Source organism: Diadema setosum, chromosome 6 (genome assembly GCF_964275005.1).
Source record: "Diadema setosum chromosome 6, eeDiaSeto1, whole genome shotgun sequence".
Taxonomy (NCBI): domain Eukaryota; kingdom Metazoa; phylum Echinodermata; class Echinoidea; order Diadematoida; family Diadematidae; genus Diadema; species Diadema setosum.
This window is the reverse complement of record NC_092690.1, coordinates 29,486,746-29,502,888: the sequence shown is the minus strand read 5'-3', so window position 1 is coordinate 29,502,888 and position 16,143 is coordinate 29,486,746. Positions and strand designations below refer to the sequence as shown.

Here is a 16,143-nt window from a genome sequence, read left to right as displayed (position 1 = left end):
TTGCCCATGGTGATGAGGAAGATTTCGTACAATGATCCTTATCCAGATGAATCTGTGAAACTTATCCTCTGGGTGTGTGTGTGTGTGTCAAATCATGTAAATCCAGAAATGGTCTTATTTCAAATTCATTTCTAATGCATGTACATGTATTCAACTGATGCAAGTGGCTATCACATTTCAAGATTCCAATCTTTAAGAACAAATTGTAGACCGTGAGCAAGTGTAAAGACTCTGTGAAGCGATTGAAGGAGAAGATTGTAGAGATTACGTACGTACGATTAAAGTAAAGGGTGCCTCTCTGTGCATTATTCCTAGTTGGATTGAGCTTGAGGAAACTGAAAGATTATTCAGAGAACCACGATAGGATTCTAATTTCTATTAAAGTTTTAATATTGTGTTTTCTTTCTCCACAGGGTGTGCTTGGATTGCATGGGCTCTGTAGCTGCGGTTCAGCAGTCTTTTCGTGTAGCACCATAGGGGCAGGTGTTCTTGCCAGAAGAGGGTGTCCTGCACCCCCACATCGGAATAGCTGGGGTAGGGTTATGTTGTAACAGAGTGCCACCCCAACCTCGGCACGAACAATGGAAGGAGGGATCAAGATGAGAGAGAGGGGGAGTTTCTTGTACGTCCTCGTCCAGTTACAAATTCGCCTGACCGTGTGCATTTTATGGATCTTGGTGGCATACCCCACACGGGGACTCTACCTGGACTTCTATTCCAGCGGTGGCCCGCTGGACGCGGACGATGCCAGCTCTCAGGGGAGTAGCGTCGAGCACGAGACGCTGTCGTGGGCGGTTAAAATCCAGTACCAGAATCACAGGAAGAGTGTGAACAGAACTCGAGTCGATTCCCTGGCCCATCTCGTGGCCGAGGATCTTGGGCTCAGGAACCACGGCCAGGTCGGAGAGCTGGTGGGCCACTACCTGTTTGCCACCGACAGCTACCACCAGGCCCTGAACGGCAGCATGAACTGGGACCTTGTCGGGAAAATTCGCAGCAAGACAGAGGCCGCACTGGCGCAGCACCCGCTGATCGAGTGGTTCAACCAGCAGACGATACGTAGGAGATTTAAGCGGTCCATGGAATTCGATGACCCTTCTTACTCTAGTCAGTGGCATTTGGTAAGTATAAACTGCCAAGATTGAAAAAATTCTGAGAACCATGTACAGTGATTTATGTGACCCCCCCCCAAAAAAAAAAAAAAGAAAAAAAGAAAAAGATAATAAATAAAAATAAATAGATAAATGAAAAAATGAAAAATCAATTGAAAATACTTCATTGCCATCTTGAAGGGGAAATCCACCCTGAAAATCAATTTGTGTGAATAAAAAGCCAAAAAGCAAAATGAGGGTGACATGTCAGGGAAAGTGTGATCAACTTCTGATGAAAAGTGATAAAGTTATGATTTTTGAAATTGTATGATCAATCAAACACAAATTGGCAAGCAATATCATTCTTTCTAATGCAGCAGTTTTGTGGTTGTTGGTTTTTTTTTTTCACTATTGGCTATTAACTGTGTACTCGGTGCATTTAATTGAATAGTATTGTATACTGTAAAACATGATATATTCGCGGCATGAAATTTTCGCGAATTGGAGCCGACAGCCTTTTTCGTGGCATGAAATTTTCGCGAATTGCCACTGGCGTTCAATGCATGTAGTGTACGTGTAGACAAAAACTTTCGCGTGCATTTTAATGTCGCGAATTTTGGCACTCGCGAAATTCGCGAAATTAAAATGCACGCGAAAATTCCTCGTTTTACAGTACATTCTTGTTGACTGCACTGCATATGGTTGACTACAATCGTTTTTTGCCATGCATGCATCACTGTTTTATACAGTATCACATGGGGTGTGCTTTTTAAAAGCTTTAATCTGGGATGATGATGCTGTTTTGGTTGTTTTTTTTTTTTAAGGATGTTTATCAAGGGTCACTTCTGTTAATAGGAAGGAAACTTAATCAATCGATGAGCAGGTTGTTTCCCTATACATGTACAAAATAGGTGCATAACTGTAGCTAAAAACAGGAATTACCGTTTAAAAGTTTGTACAACTGTACACATACAATGTACTTTACTGCCTACTTGTTTTAACCATAAGGGTGCTTCCGAATCTTGCAAACAAATTCAAGAATATCAGAACGGAAGTTTTTATGTGCATGTACAAATTGCCAAATGTACATCTATAGCATCAAGTTGTTGTCAAAACACATTTATTAGTACATAGAAAGAACATTGAAACACAGACATCAAGTATGCATCCGCCAGCCTGCACGGCTGGAGACCATACGTACAGGTACAGTCCAATGTACTGTGGTGCAGGATACAGAGGACACCAGAACAGATTAAAATGTAGACATTCGTTCCTAATGTGGTCTCACAAGCAAGCAGCTTAAATCAGTTGTTTTGTTATTCAAGCTTGGAGGGACAATCCCTTTAATTGCAACCTTCACAAAATTTTGCATGGTTGAAGGAGAATGTCTCACAGCATTGTGAATGATATCTTCCATTAAATACACAAACTTAAAAGAGAAAAAAAAAAGAATATTCAAGCTGGTCTTGCGCATTTTGTTTAACATCCCAACAACAAAAAATTAAAGGGATGGTATCATTCTGGTTGAGATGGGGAATTCAAATTGTAAGTTTTTTTGAGATGATTAGAAATTACTATAAATGAAAAAAGAGCAGACAATTCCAAGAGGAATTCAGAGTTTATTTCATGTAATGGGAATTGGTTTTGTACTGCCTAATGGCTGAGATATCCAAAAACAAAGTAAAACATCCATCCTATCAATTAAACGTGGGTCCCATCTTTTACTACAATTTCTTTATATCTCAGCCATTTCCAAAGCAGTGTTCATGAAATAAACTTTGAATTGCTCTTTTAATGGTATGCTCTTTCATACTTCAAAAGAGGTTTCTCATTATCCCACAAAAAGTTAAAAACCTGAAGCCCCATCTCAACCAAAAATATATCATCCCTTTTAAAAAAATTGGCAGACGACACTTTGTACTTTGTCTTGTTTTCTTTTAAAAGATAGTGTCAAGAGCCAAGAAACAGGAAAAGACAACAAAAATTTCCAGTTACTCTTTAAATTATGTTTTTGCTTCTAATAGTGATTTCTATAATCTGTCTATTAAGGTTACCACCGGCCTTTCAATATGTAAGCAAAACTAGGAAAGGCGTCGGAAAAAAAAAATCAAAACTTAGACTAAACAGCCTTGAAACTCGACAGAAATCCTCTACTTGCTGGATGTCAGTTTGGGTTGTATGTACAAAGTACAGTGAAGGGACACTGTACATTGTGGCATGCAGATTCTTTTGTGTCTCTCATTCTCATTTTCTCTTTTTCTTTTTTCTTTTTTTTTTCTCTCTCTCTTTCTGAAATCTACAAGGTTCTCAAAAAACTTTTTTGCTCTCCAAGGTTGGCCAAACACAAAGCACTATGAAAGGCCGATTTTTCTACAGCACTCACATGTCAGTGCATACATGTACAGTAGGAGAGCCAGCTTCGTAGACAGTACACTCAAAATTATACATCTAGCAATTGTACATGTACAGATCGTGTACCTGCAATACTGGCAGATCAACAAATTATATGTTTGTTTGTATTCTATTTCATTTCTTTTTTTTTTTCATGCATGTATACTCCAGATATACATGTTTGTACATGATGTAGTACGGTTATTGTAGGCCTACAACATTGTGCACTGAATGTGTGTGTGCATCATGTGGGTGTGTGTGTATTGGGGGGGGGGGAGACACATGATTTCCAGCCATTCTCAATGTAGGCTCCTACATTGTACATCATGTACAATGTACATTCTTCTTCTGTAGAAGTACAACGTACAATCATACATCCTTCATACAGTCTGTAGAGATGATCAGCGCACTGCATTGTGCACAGTGTAATACAGGTGTACTACACTGTACACTGTACATTGAGTGTAACATACAATGTTTTGATTTCCCAGTGTACGCATGCATGTACACTGTACAATGCAGTGTAGTACATACAGCTGTACAGTGTTCCGATGCAGAGTTACATTGTAGCTACATGTACAATAATGTATGACAATTTATACTGTAAGTTTACTGTATGTACAATACATGTATCATGCATGTGTACGATGTACAATGTACATCTGGTTCAAAGGTGTCGATATGCATGTACACTGTACAATGCAGCTAGTGTAGTACATACAGCTGTACAGTGTTCCGATGCAGAGTTAGCTACAACAATGTATGACAATTTATACTGTAAGTTTACATGTACAATACATGTATTATGCATGTGTACGATGTACAATGTATACATCTGGTTCAAAGGTGTACTTGCACTTTACAATACCGTAATCAGAACTAGCAACTCTCATATCATTTGATTATAGACCATTATTGCATGAGATAGTGTTGTCATTGTACAATGTTATGATGCATGCAGGGCAGGTTTTGATTGTACTGCAATGCCTGAATTACGTACCTGTTATTACGTATACATGTACAATGTAGCCTTTCAAATTTTTGTGTTCACATTCCACTTTGTGTCAGTAGCTAGGCATTGTTTAATCTCCCCCAAATTGGCACAAAAACAATGGTGATCTAGGTGATGACGAAGCAAGTTGTCACTTGAGTGCGGAATGCAGTGTTGTCAATCAGATTTTATACATTGTATAATACATGTATTTCTCACTGGCATACAAGATATTATGTAGTCCAATACATGATAACATGTCTTAATTAAGCAGGTACTGTAAACATAGATATTTTTGCATGATTAATTTTTTGCCATGGGCAGCTCAAAAACATCAGTGTATAAATTGCAGGTTCTTGAATTCCTACTGTCCAGTTATCAACCCATTCAAAATATGCACTTTTATGAAATTGTGAAGATATTTTCACGGGTTTTAGAATTTGTGCTAGCCAAAAGTAGCACAAAATATGCAATAATAACAACATATTAATGCATTGTAATTATGATGATAATAATAATAATGATAATAATAATAATAATAATAATAATAATAATAATAATGATAATAATAATAATATTGATAATAATAAGAGTAATAATTGTTGATAGAAATAATAATGATAATTATCCATTTTGTTCTTTTTTGTTTTTTTGTTATTGTTTTGTTCTTTCAGCACAATTCCAAGAATCGTGGCATGGATATCAACGTGACAGGCATCTGGGAGCACAACATCACAGGGTCAGGGGTCACTGTCGCGGTCATTGATGATGGTGGGTTCTCAATGTTGACCTTTGACTGTATGTTTGTGATTGTGTGTGTGTGTGTGTGTGTGTGTGTGTGTGTGTTTGTGCACATTATGTTTTTCTGTTTGGTTATTTTAGACCATAAAACTTGACATACAAATTTACAGTAAAATGTACAACAGATGAAAGATTGCAAGAGAATGTTACTAAGGGGTGAAGGTTGAGATTTGAATTTTCTTCAATTCAATTCTCAGATTAAAGATTCTTGAAATCGTTACCAAAAAAAATGGAAAAACCCTTGAAAGATGCTACCCTTCACGTTATATCATGATGAAAGAAGATATACTTCGAGCATGTACATGCACACAAAATAAGAATGCACACACACACAAAAAAAAAAAATGCTTGTGAACATAATCTCTTTTACAGAGACCAGCATTTATCATTCATGGCATTCCTGTAAAAAAAAAAAAATACAAAAACTTCAATTATGTCATTGAAGACTTGTGTTCAAGCATTCCTGTAATAACTTTTTACTTATTACTAATGGTCTCGTCATAAGGAAGTGTATCATGACTTCCTTTAACAAATTTTGCTAGTCTGAATAGTGAAGAATACTGTATGGGAATTTCAAAATCAAAACAACTTACTGGTAAATGAAGTCTGTTGAGCAGAAACCCTTCTAAAACTGAAATTGAATTACCAGAAACCAAACATTGACTTCAGTGAAATATCATACAGAGTATTGCGTTTGGCAAGCTGATTGTTTTTGGGCAAGTCCAAGATAATGTCCCCTCAGATGCTCAAAATTCATCTTGATTTTATCAAAAAGTTATTGATATCATCTTGTAGCCAAAGAGTTAAATCATATGTTTCCAGCAAAGAAAATATTGAATTATGCAAATTTATGCAAGAAATATGGCCTTGATTTGCATAAATCAAAAACAAACCTTACGTATGGGACAAATTATAAATATTCATCTAAAATCAGTTGAATTTGTCCTTGACCTAGTTCCTTTATGGACATGACCCCTGTATGAGTTAGTATAATCTGCAATTGGTAAGACAAGGTCAGCACATTAATTATGCAAATTATGCACTTTCCCAGAACATAGTGTCCCATACGTAAGGATTTGAGTATGTTTTTTTAAGTTTTTTCTGAAGATTTGTAACATTGACCAATCATACTTTAGGAAGTTCTAATTTATTCATTTCAACTCCAGATTAGCAAAACTAAATGAGGAAATTTAATTAGTCCTTCATCTTATAACTAATTAAAGTTTGCTTACGTATGGGACAAATGCCTTACGTATGGGACATTACATGCAAAGTGAATGGGAAAACCGCCTTTTGACATGGATGCTATATGTCCTTACATTTGTTTGGTTAATGGTTATCTTTGCACCTACTCTGAAGAATATGTCTATATATCTGCCTCTCCTACTCAGATGACCTCAGGGAGAGTGTAAGGACAGCATTATTGAGTCATTCTATGATTAAGAAAGGAAAATAAAGAATATTCATTTATACTTGTAATTTCTTATTTTCATTACAGGCTGTGCAGCTGGTCTTGAATTAACATTCCCCGTTAACATTTTGATATTGGACATTTTCTTAATTCAGTTATCATTTTCAACTTTACCTCTCTACAAAATGACTTTGTCCAAGAATGGGATTCTCTGAGTGTCATTTTAGGTGCAGTACACTGTTCAGCATGTACCACAGGTTGTACAGCCTCAAAAGCGAAATCAAAACAATTGTGCTTATGGCGCGCATCAATGACAACATTATAGGTCTTACTGAAAAGAAAAATCACTTAAGGTGTGAGCAGGTAACTTTGTCATTACTTGAGTTGATAGCAAAGGAAAAACCCTATGAGAGTACACTTGTACTTTTTATTTTGATATGATTGTTAATATTTCAACTGTTCACCCTCAGAATATGTCATGACTTATCAAGGTCATGAACATGATTTCTGAAAATCCTGTAAAATGAAGACTATAGTTTACATTTGCTATAAACCACAATATCAATACTGGTTCTGTGGTTGGAGTGCTAAAAACACAAATTACACAAACAAATAGGAAATTCAATTTTCTTTTCTATTTTGTGTTTGAAGAGACAGATGTGCTCTGAGACACCTTCATCAACTCATACTTACTTTGTACCCCACATCTACACAATTATCAACATACACTGCAATCTGGTAGTGTATGATCAAATGAGGTTATTAGAATTTATTCAAAATTGTAATTTGCAGATCAGTGAGTTACTTAAGTGTTTCAAATCTAGATTTGAATGTGCAAATGATAATCTTTCCTGTATCACTACACAAGCATGTATGTATGTACAAAGTAGCACAAATTTTGTCGTCTTTGGTTTCATAGACACGAAGCCAAGCAATTTGAAAAAAAAAAAAAAACAGAAACAGCATTGGTACATACATTCTTCTATCTCCTTAAAATCTAAAACTTTCATTAAAATTTGATTGATTTTGCAGTTCAGCTAAAATTCACATGGCAAAACATGATGATTACAGAGCAAAATGAAGTACTCTTGTTGTTGTGTTTTGTGCTGCATTTCAAACAATTATAAAGCTTTATAAAAACTTAGACAACTTGCAAGGTAAGCCTAGAGCTACTGAAAGTACCCACTTCAAACTGTATCTGCAAATACATTGTACATGACATTTGATTCTAAAGTTGAAATTATCAAGACTACAAATTAGTTATTGTACATGTACATGTATGCTATATCAAGGTCACAAGCTAGAATTTGCTCATTTTTTTTTTCATTTGATGAAAAAATATTGACTAGAGTAATTACAAATGGGCTAGAAATAGAGTGTCAGTATACTATTATCTGCATGTGTAGACATCATGAGGACAGTGTTAATGCATGACGGAATCCAAACTAAGACATTTAATTGTAAATTGGTAATTACTTTTATTTGTTTTATTTTAGCTTTTGCTGGGTACCTGAACCGGGAAAGTACCCACTTAGAAGTCTATTTCATTTGTTACATGTTGTAGCATGATTTGTGGAACTGAATATGACACTATGGGGAAATTTAAAGTCATTCCCATGAATGCATTTGTGCACTAAAGACAAATGTCCCATACGTAAGTTGAGCCATGTCCCATACGTAAGGTGTACTTTCGTTAATTAAACCAACTTCATGAAAATATGCTTTATTCTTTTGCAGTGAAACTTTGCTGAAAGATACTTCAGTATTGTACCTTTCTTCACTTCCAAACAGAACTTGATCAGTAAGGTACTTTCAGAGAATTTTCAGTTCAAACTTTATTTTGAAAAATCCAGTTTTTCTCTGGTCCCATACGTAAGTTGGCATATTTTTCTTAATAAAATAATCAACCCAAGGTCAAATGACACCAAACTTAAACACAATATTCTTCTCAAGAGTACCAGTCCTCCTGATGATAAACAATAAAATCCAAGTGCTCCTTCATTACTTTTCAGAGGTTTGAAATCTCTGAATGTCCCATACGTAAGGTGCGCGATATCTTGGACTTGCCCTTTTGTCTTGCTGAATATGATAATCGAATGTGTTTCCCCACGCTGTCATAATATCTTTATTTTCGAAGGACACTTCCCCCAAAGCTGGTATTAATGTTTCCTGGAGAAGGGGTCATTTTTGTTTTTAAAACACAACACAGGTCTTCTATTACACTAACTACATTGGAGTTGCTTTCACTTCAGTTTCAAATGATGATGAGAAATTTATCATGTACATTGTACATATTCCTCAAATACTGTATACGCCGATTATTTTGCGAGGGTTTTTTTTTCTCAAATTTCGTAAGTCATGTGCTATTCGCGAATATAGAGACACGCGAAAATGTTGACTCTGATCCCGATATGAATGTGAATTGCACGTATACATTTCTCCATTCAGTACTATGCTCCATGATCGCGTATTTAAACACTCGCGAAATCGCAATTTAAATTGAGACTCGCTATTAAATATATGGCGTATAAGATACAGTTACAATGAATCGAGCAATGCAGATGGAATTTTTTTAAATATGATTCAAATTACCCTCCCTGATTCCAGTTATTGCATTTACATGGCAAGGATGCTTTAATTTAAAGCATGATTCTTGTGAGGCATCATTAGAATCATGTTTCAAATTAAAGGGATCGTATAGTTTTGGTTGAGACCTAATTTCAGGTTTTTAACATTTTTGGTGAGATGATGAGAAACCTCTTATGAAATATGAAAGAGCATGTAATTCCATGAGGAATTCAACGTTTATTTGATGAAAATTGGTTTTGAAATGGCTGAGATATATCCAAAACAGAGCGATTCTAATAAGTGTGGGACCCACACTTTTTTATGATCGCTTTGTTTCACTTTGTTTTTGGATGTTTCAGTCATGCCAAACCCGATTTTCATCAAATAAACTTTAAATTCCTCTTAAAATGGTATGCCCTGTACTATTTCAGTTTTCGTGGTATCTCCCATTTGAAAGTTAAAAGCCCAATTCTCATCTCCACCAATACTGTACCATCCCTTTAATCACTCACGGTACATGTGAAAGCAAGGAGAGTTTGAACAACCCGCTCAATCATTGTCCAGAAACATCTGTCACTTCACATCTAATCACCATGAAAAGGCCTTCTGTCTCGGGACCAAACTATCCTCAATATGCCATTTGATGTGCTTTTGTTCTTGATAGAGGTGTATCCAGTGTGATCATGCAATTTTTTTTTTATTTTTATTTTTGTGAAGATGGCGGTTTGATGTGAGGATAAAAGAGGACTAGGTGATTTTTTTTTTTTTCCAGAGCAGACTTTCCCAAATTACAAACACAGACATCTGTGGGCCTTAACCCACCAATATGTACATGTGGGTACAGTGTACCTTGTACAACTATGTCACTGGGTAGTTCAATGGGATAAATTATGTTCAGTTTGCTTGTCATTGAAAGTTAGATGGCCTTGCTGGTCGCAAATTTATTATTACATTCCATATTTTGCTCTTTCTCTGCTTTTTTTCTCTCCTTCCTTTATTTGGCATTTCAGACATGTGTAAATGGGTATTAAGCACAAAACACATTTGATTCAGCATAACAAAGATTTATAAGATAAATCATAACACACAGACAAATCACAAATGAGAAAAAAAAAATACCTCTTAGAGATTGTGACATAGAAAACAGGGCTGCCAAGGGGGCAAGAAATGGCAAACTATTGTGCCATGACCCTCAGGTTTTCTACCCCACACCCCCAAAGTCTCTCAAATCTGACATGACCTGTTGGTGTAAAATTCAGTTTGATATCACCTTGGACAGACTTCAATTCTATTTCCAGATTGACCAACCAACTCACAGCCTTCAGATCCTTTCAGCCATTCTGAACAAAGTATTTCTGTACTTGAATAATTAATCAGCCGTGTCAGGTCAGCCATGTTCATTCTATGCAAAGGAAGTGATGTTGCCACAAATATTTTCATACACAATATTCTAGGGATGTCATATTATTGTTTGTAAATTGTAGATCATGTTCCCTTAGGGAATGTAATGTCACTTAATTCTTTTTCTAATGAAATGAATGAGTCTGGTTGCTGTTATTTAATCCAGGACCGTATCACATGAACACATTTTGTGCCAGTCAGTGTGTGTAGGATATCAAGAAAAGTGGTTTAAAGGGAATCAGTAAGTTAAAATGTATTTACATGCAAGAAAAATTACCAACAAAGAGTTCATTTCGTTTTTCTGTCCTTCTCTTAAAGCCACCTGTAGAGCTGTGCATACATCAGTTGTACTATTTTCATAGGGAAATTTGCACACCCTCTCTGTTTGCGTATGTTTACAATTAAAATGATTTTACCCCTCCCCCTCCCCCAATAGAAATCATAGTTTGGGTATACCACCGTCAAATGTGGTCCAACATAATGATACAATGTGTATTATATTCTTTAAACATACTGGTTTAGAGCCAATTTACATGAGCGTGACATGCCCAGTGCTGCACCTGATTGACTAATTGCCCTTCATCGACGTAAATAACCCCAGGTTATTCAGTGTTTTAGTAGTAGCTACACGTGTACTATGTATGAGACAAAAAAAACAAACAAAACAAACAAAACTGAATAATCAGTGCTTATTACTAAAACACTCAGTGACTGCATACATGTACTCTGTGCTTACCAGTATTTTCATCAATGAAGGCAATTTGTCAGTCAGTTGCAATAAAAACGAATGGGCGCAATAATTCATTAATTTGACATGCCCCGTGTTTGACATTGTTCTCTGTTTAGCATGCACCACTTTCAATCAAGAAAAAAGAGGAAAAAAAAAAGGAAAAAGGGAAAGGAGTAGGAAAAAACAAAAGAAACAAAACAAAACAAAACAAAGTGAGGGAGAAGAGAGCAAAGAGAAGGAGGAGAAGAAAGGAAGGAAAAGAATGAAGAAGAAACAAGGAAAGAATGGAGCAGAGAACAAAGAGGAAGGTGAAGGAAAAGGTCAGGAAGGAGGTTAATAGGAAGCAAAACAACAGCAAAGTAGATGTGTGTACTGTAGCTGGTGCTAAAAGCCCCTCTGCACAAGAGATTGCATAATAACAAAGGGAAGTGCAATGTCCACCAATTTGTACAAAGATACAGAGTGTACATTGGGCCTATTGTGTAGGCACGCGAGAGGCTGTTCGTACACTCCTATTTGGTAATACGCTATTCCTAGCGTTTCTCCTAAATTGTTTGAATCGATTTTCAATCGGGTCGATCTCAGATTCTGCATTGGATCACCTGTCATTGGTAAGAGGTGGCCTTTCTGACCAGAGTCTCAACATCTGCTCAAATATGTATTGTATTTTCACTGTGTGCTTCACCACCTGTTGCTGGTACTATTCAACACATCAGTATAAATGTACATTTGTACAGCAGTGTTCAGGAGTACCTCTCACTCCGAAAACTCTGTATGTTTAGGACGCTGTGCTTCGGTGCACAAACACCAACAGTGAGTTCTTCCTGGGTCTGTATTTACTCTGACTACAGTGCTATACCAGCGAGGTCCAGGGGCTTTGATAGCATGTAGCAGGCACCATATTTGCCTCATGGGAGATACCACCTGTGAAAGAGGGGAACGAGACAAAGAGGTTTGATGGGGGTGTGCACAGGGCTGTGTCGCAGTCCTGGGAGTCTATCCGAACGCACCGCTCCACACATTGTTGTCATGCTCTGCGGAGTATCTGTGTGCGTGTGTGGTTGTAAAAGACTCAAGCTGTGTAACAGACCTCTGGGGCTTTAGAGGTCAGCTGACCGGCCATGTGAGGGATAGATAGGGGGTGAGCAATATCCAAGTTGAGTCTGTGAAAAAGAAAGAGCCTACCAAAACAGCGGTGCTTCACCCGAAAGAAACCTATGAAACCAGCCGCGGTACCCACAGCTCAGGTCACAAAGCAGAACAGAGCCTCGAACTCCTCAGGCTGTTTAGAGAATGAAGCTCCACAAGTGTGGACCGTGTGGCATCTTGTGACGTATGGCCCATCCATTCACTCCAGTCTCATTTCCTGTTGTGTGATTACTAGAGGATTCTGAAAATTCTACATCTGAAATAACAATAACATTATGAACAAAGGGCCTAAATGAATGAAAATGATACATTGTAGTTCTACCTTTGAAATACTAACAATAAAATTGAGTAGTTAATATTTAAAAGAGATTGCAGCATCAAACCTCAGAAATTTGTTTGGGGAGACGATATAAATGTACTACCTACCACATACATGGTAGCATGACATTCTCAGAAGTAATGACATGCACAGTATCAACGCACACCTTACATTACATCCCGAAGAGAGCTCTGCCTGTTAAAAAAAAGTGTCCGTGGAAAATATTTTATGAGCAGAGTGTGGCTAGTGGAACTTGGAAGTTTCATTGTAACAAATTATCAAGCAACTTCCTGTATGCTTGAAACAGATCTCCTAAACTGGCCAGAGAATTCCTTCAAACTGGATTGTACTTGCTACATACTGTGTACCACTTACCCCTCCCCCCCCCCCCAAAAAAAAAAAAAAAGAGAAAAATGTACTGAAATGGAAATTGGAACATTATTCTAAGAGAAGGGTTCTATCTAAAAGAGGAAGAAAAGAAAATTAACGAACAGCTGAAAGACCATGAAGAGTTTAATGCTGACTTTTTGTCTTGTCTACATCTTGCTTGCTGACTTGTGATTTGATGTATTTCTCTTATCTGTGAAAATAAAACAGCATGTCATAATCAATGGATATCAAGCATGGAAAAAAGAGACAATATGTCTTATGGTCCTGTACATAAAAGACACACAAAAAGCAAAAAACTGAGAATGTATGATTATCTGTGGCGTACAATGTAAGAGAAGAGAGGTTTAAATTAAATTTCATGAACTGCCTTCTAAAGCAGAAAATTGATTGAAATAAAGCTGGCCTTAAACAGAATCAGTAAAGCGATCGATTGCTTCAAGTTTGCTTTGTGCATGAACAAATTTGAAGTAGAGATAGTTTGGAGTTATTGGCACATCAGCAGGCTGGTTAAACATTGCAACCTGTGTGTGCCTCAGAGGAAAGACACCAATCTTTTTACCTTTAACCCGTTGAGGACGGACTAATTTTGCTACAGCACGCAATTCCCATAGACACCTGCCCGAGTATACTCGGGATTCGTCCTCAGTGGGTTAACATCACTCTTGTTGAAATCTGCAATTCTCTTCACAGATATGAAAAATGTAAGGATTATAATTTGTTTATGTTATCTTTTCCTCTCTTACTCTCTCGTCTTCACAGGTCTGGAGTGGCTTAACGAGGATATTGCTGTGAATTACGTGAGTACAAGTAGTATTAAAGGAACCAATAACAGTGACTAATTTGTTGAATTTTAAAATTGTTCCACCTTTATTCCTATAACACCTTAGCATGATGAAGAAACTATCCGCCATGATTGGTCAGTCAGAGAGATGCTAGCTGACCTGGGGGCATTTCATCAGACATTTTGTCAGATATTTTTTCTGACAAACTGTTATAAGCTACAGAAAGTCTTGCATCTGATTGACTGAGAGCAAATTTGTCCGACAACTTTGTTGGACAACAGGCTTCATAAAATGCCCCTCCCCCATGTGCATGTGTACAAATGATTGTTTATCACTTTCCAGTATGCACACAGAAGGAGTAATATACAGGCAACACCTGTTGAAGAACGAAGTCCTCAAGACTGGCAGTTTTTATACTGTATTGACATTTTCTTACAGCCAAACAATTTAAGTATATATACTTTGATATTCGGACAGTAATTTTCAGGCCTGAACTTTTATTTTGTTGTAAGAGTTTGTTGTGTTCGTTATAATGCGAGTGGACTGTAGTATAAAATGTTATTATTTGATAATTTATTTCCTACTTAATACTGAGCAGCCTTTTATCTTTATTGAATTGTTATTTCCCTTTCCTGTATAATCTCTTCCCTTTCCTGCTGCCCCGTATTTGTTTCTCACAATCTCTCTGCTTCATCTCTTCTAATATCTCATCCTCATTTTCCTCTCTGTAAGGACTGTTTGATTTCTGTCCCAAGAAGCCTGTGTTTCCTTTTTTTAGCTTAACATATCACTCATTTTGTCTAAGGCTTGTTCCATTTTTCTATGCCTGATTGTCACAGTGTGTCTTTCTGGCTTTCCTGTCTGTTTCTCTGTATGAAATGTCTGTCTGTCTATAACTCTGTCTTCTTCTCCTGCTGGTCTTCGTCCAATCCCAATATTGTTCCATTCAAATTCTTTTGTTTTTCTTTTTTTTTCTTGCCCATGTGATTCAGTGTCATGTTGTGTTTATGGTTGTGTGTATAAATTTTGTTTTGAAAATGGAAAAGAAATAAAAGAAATGAAACGAAATATAAAAACAGAACTATATGAAGCACTAATATTTTGTTTGTTTGTTTGTTTGTTGTTGCAGTGTGCCGAGGGAAGCTGGGACCTGAACGCCAACGACAACGACCCGATGCCTGAGATGCGGATCAAGGACGGGAAACAGACGCAGAATCGCCACGGCACGCGGTGCGCCGGGGAGATTGCTGCCGTCCGCAACAGCATCTGCGGTGTCGGGGTGGCGTTTGAGGCCCGAGTGTCGGGTGAGTGGCCAAACTACCGTGTCACAGTGGATATCACAGACTCATGGCCAGATGATTTGTTTTACGGAGGCATAGTTATCTCTGAAAATCAAGAAGTGAAGTTTTAGATATGGACTGCTTTTCAAGGCATAGTTGATATTATTGCCCCATTTGAGGGATCTCAACTCCATGCTATGAACTCTGAGGAGATTTTTTTTCTTCCTTTTTTTTTTTTTTTTGGCAGTTCTACTGTAAAAATGAACAGATGTACATTCAATTTTGATAATGATGATGCAGAAAAACTTGTGAATTGGGTCAATTCAAACTGATATTTTGATTGATTTTGTTTGCATTTATACTTAAATGTCAGGAATCCGGTTGCTTGATGGACCAATGACTGACAGCCTGGAGGCTACGGCTTTCAACAAGTTCATGTACATCAATGATATCTACAGCTGCAGGTAACCAGCTACTTCTTTCAGTCTTTGTATTCATTTTCTATCATTTTTATGCCTACTACTGCTGCTGCTGCTGCTACTTCTTCTCCCTCAGCTCTACTAAACTACAACTACTATAACTTGTACTTCAACTACTTCTGCTAAGAATCTACTACTACAACGAGTACTACAACTACCTCTACTGCAACCAATTCTACTACTGCTACAGCTGATACTCTTACTACAACACTGCTACTACTGCAACAATTACAACTACTACTCCTACAGCTGCAACTACTAGTACTGCCACTTCTTCTGCTACTAATACAACTACTACTACTGCTACCAGCTCTGCTACCACTACATCTAATACTACTTGTATTTTTGTACTACTACTAC

General features: G+C 37.1%; 1 protein-coding gene across 1 annotated transcript in view; it reads left to right on the top strand.

The window, feature by feature from the left end:
- Positions 1-223: 223 nt before the first annotated feature.
- Positions 224-16,143, top strand: part of LOC140229697 (proprotein convertase subtilisin/kexin type 7-like) — a 30,853-nt gene continuing 14,933 nt past the window's right edge. Inside the window, exons 1-5 of the mRNA XM_072309938.1 lie at positions 224-1,121; positions 5,148-5,244; positions 14,002-14,039; positions 15,154-15,328; positions 15,678-15,768. Coding sequence (XP_072166039.1) covers positions 582-1,121; positions 5,148-5,244; positions 14,002-14,039; positions 15,154-15,328; positions 15,678-15,768 — 941 coding nt within the window. The 5' untranslated portion in view covers positions 224-581. The remainder of the gene's footprint in view (positions 1,122-5,147; positions 5,245-14,001; positions 14,040-15,153; positions 15,329-15,677; positions 15,769-16,143) is intronic.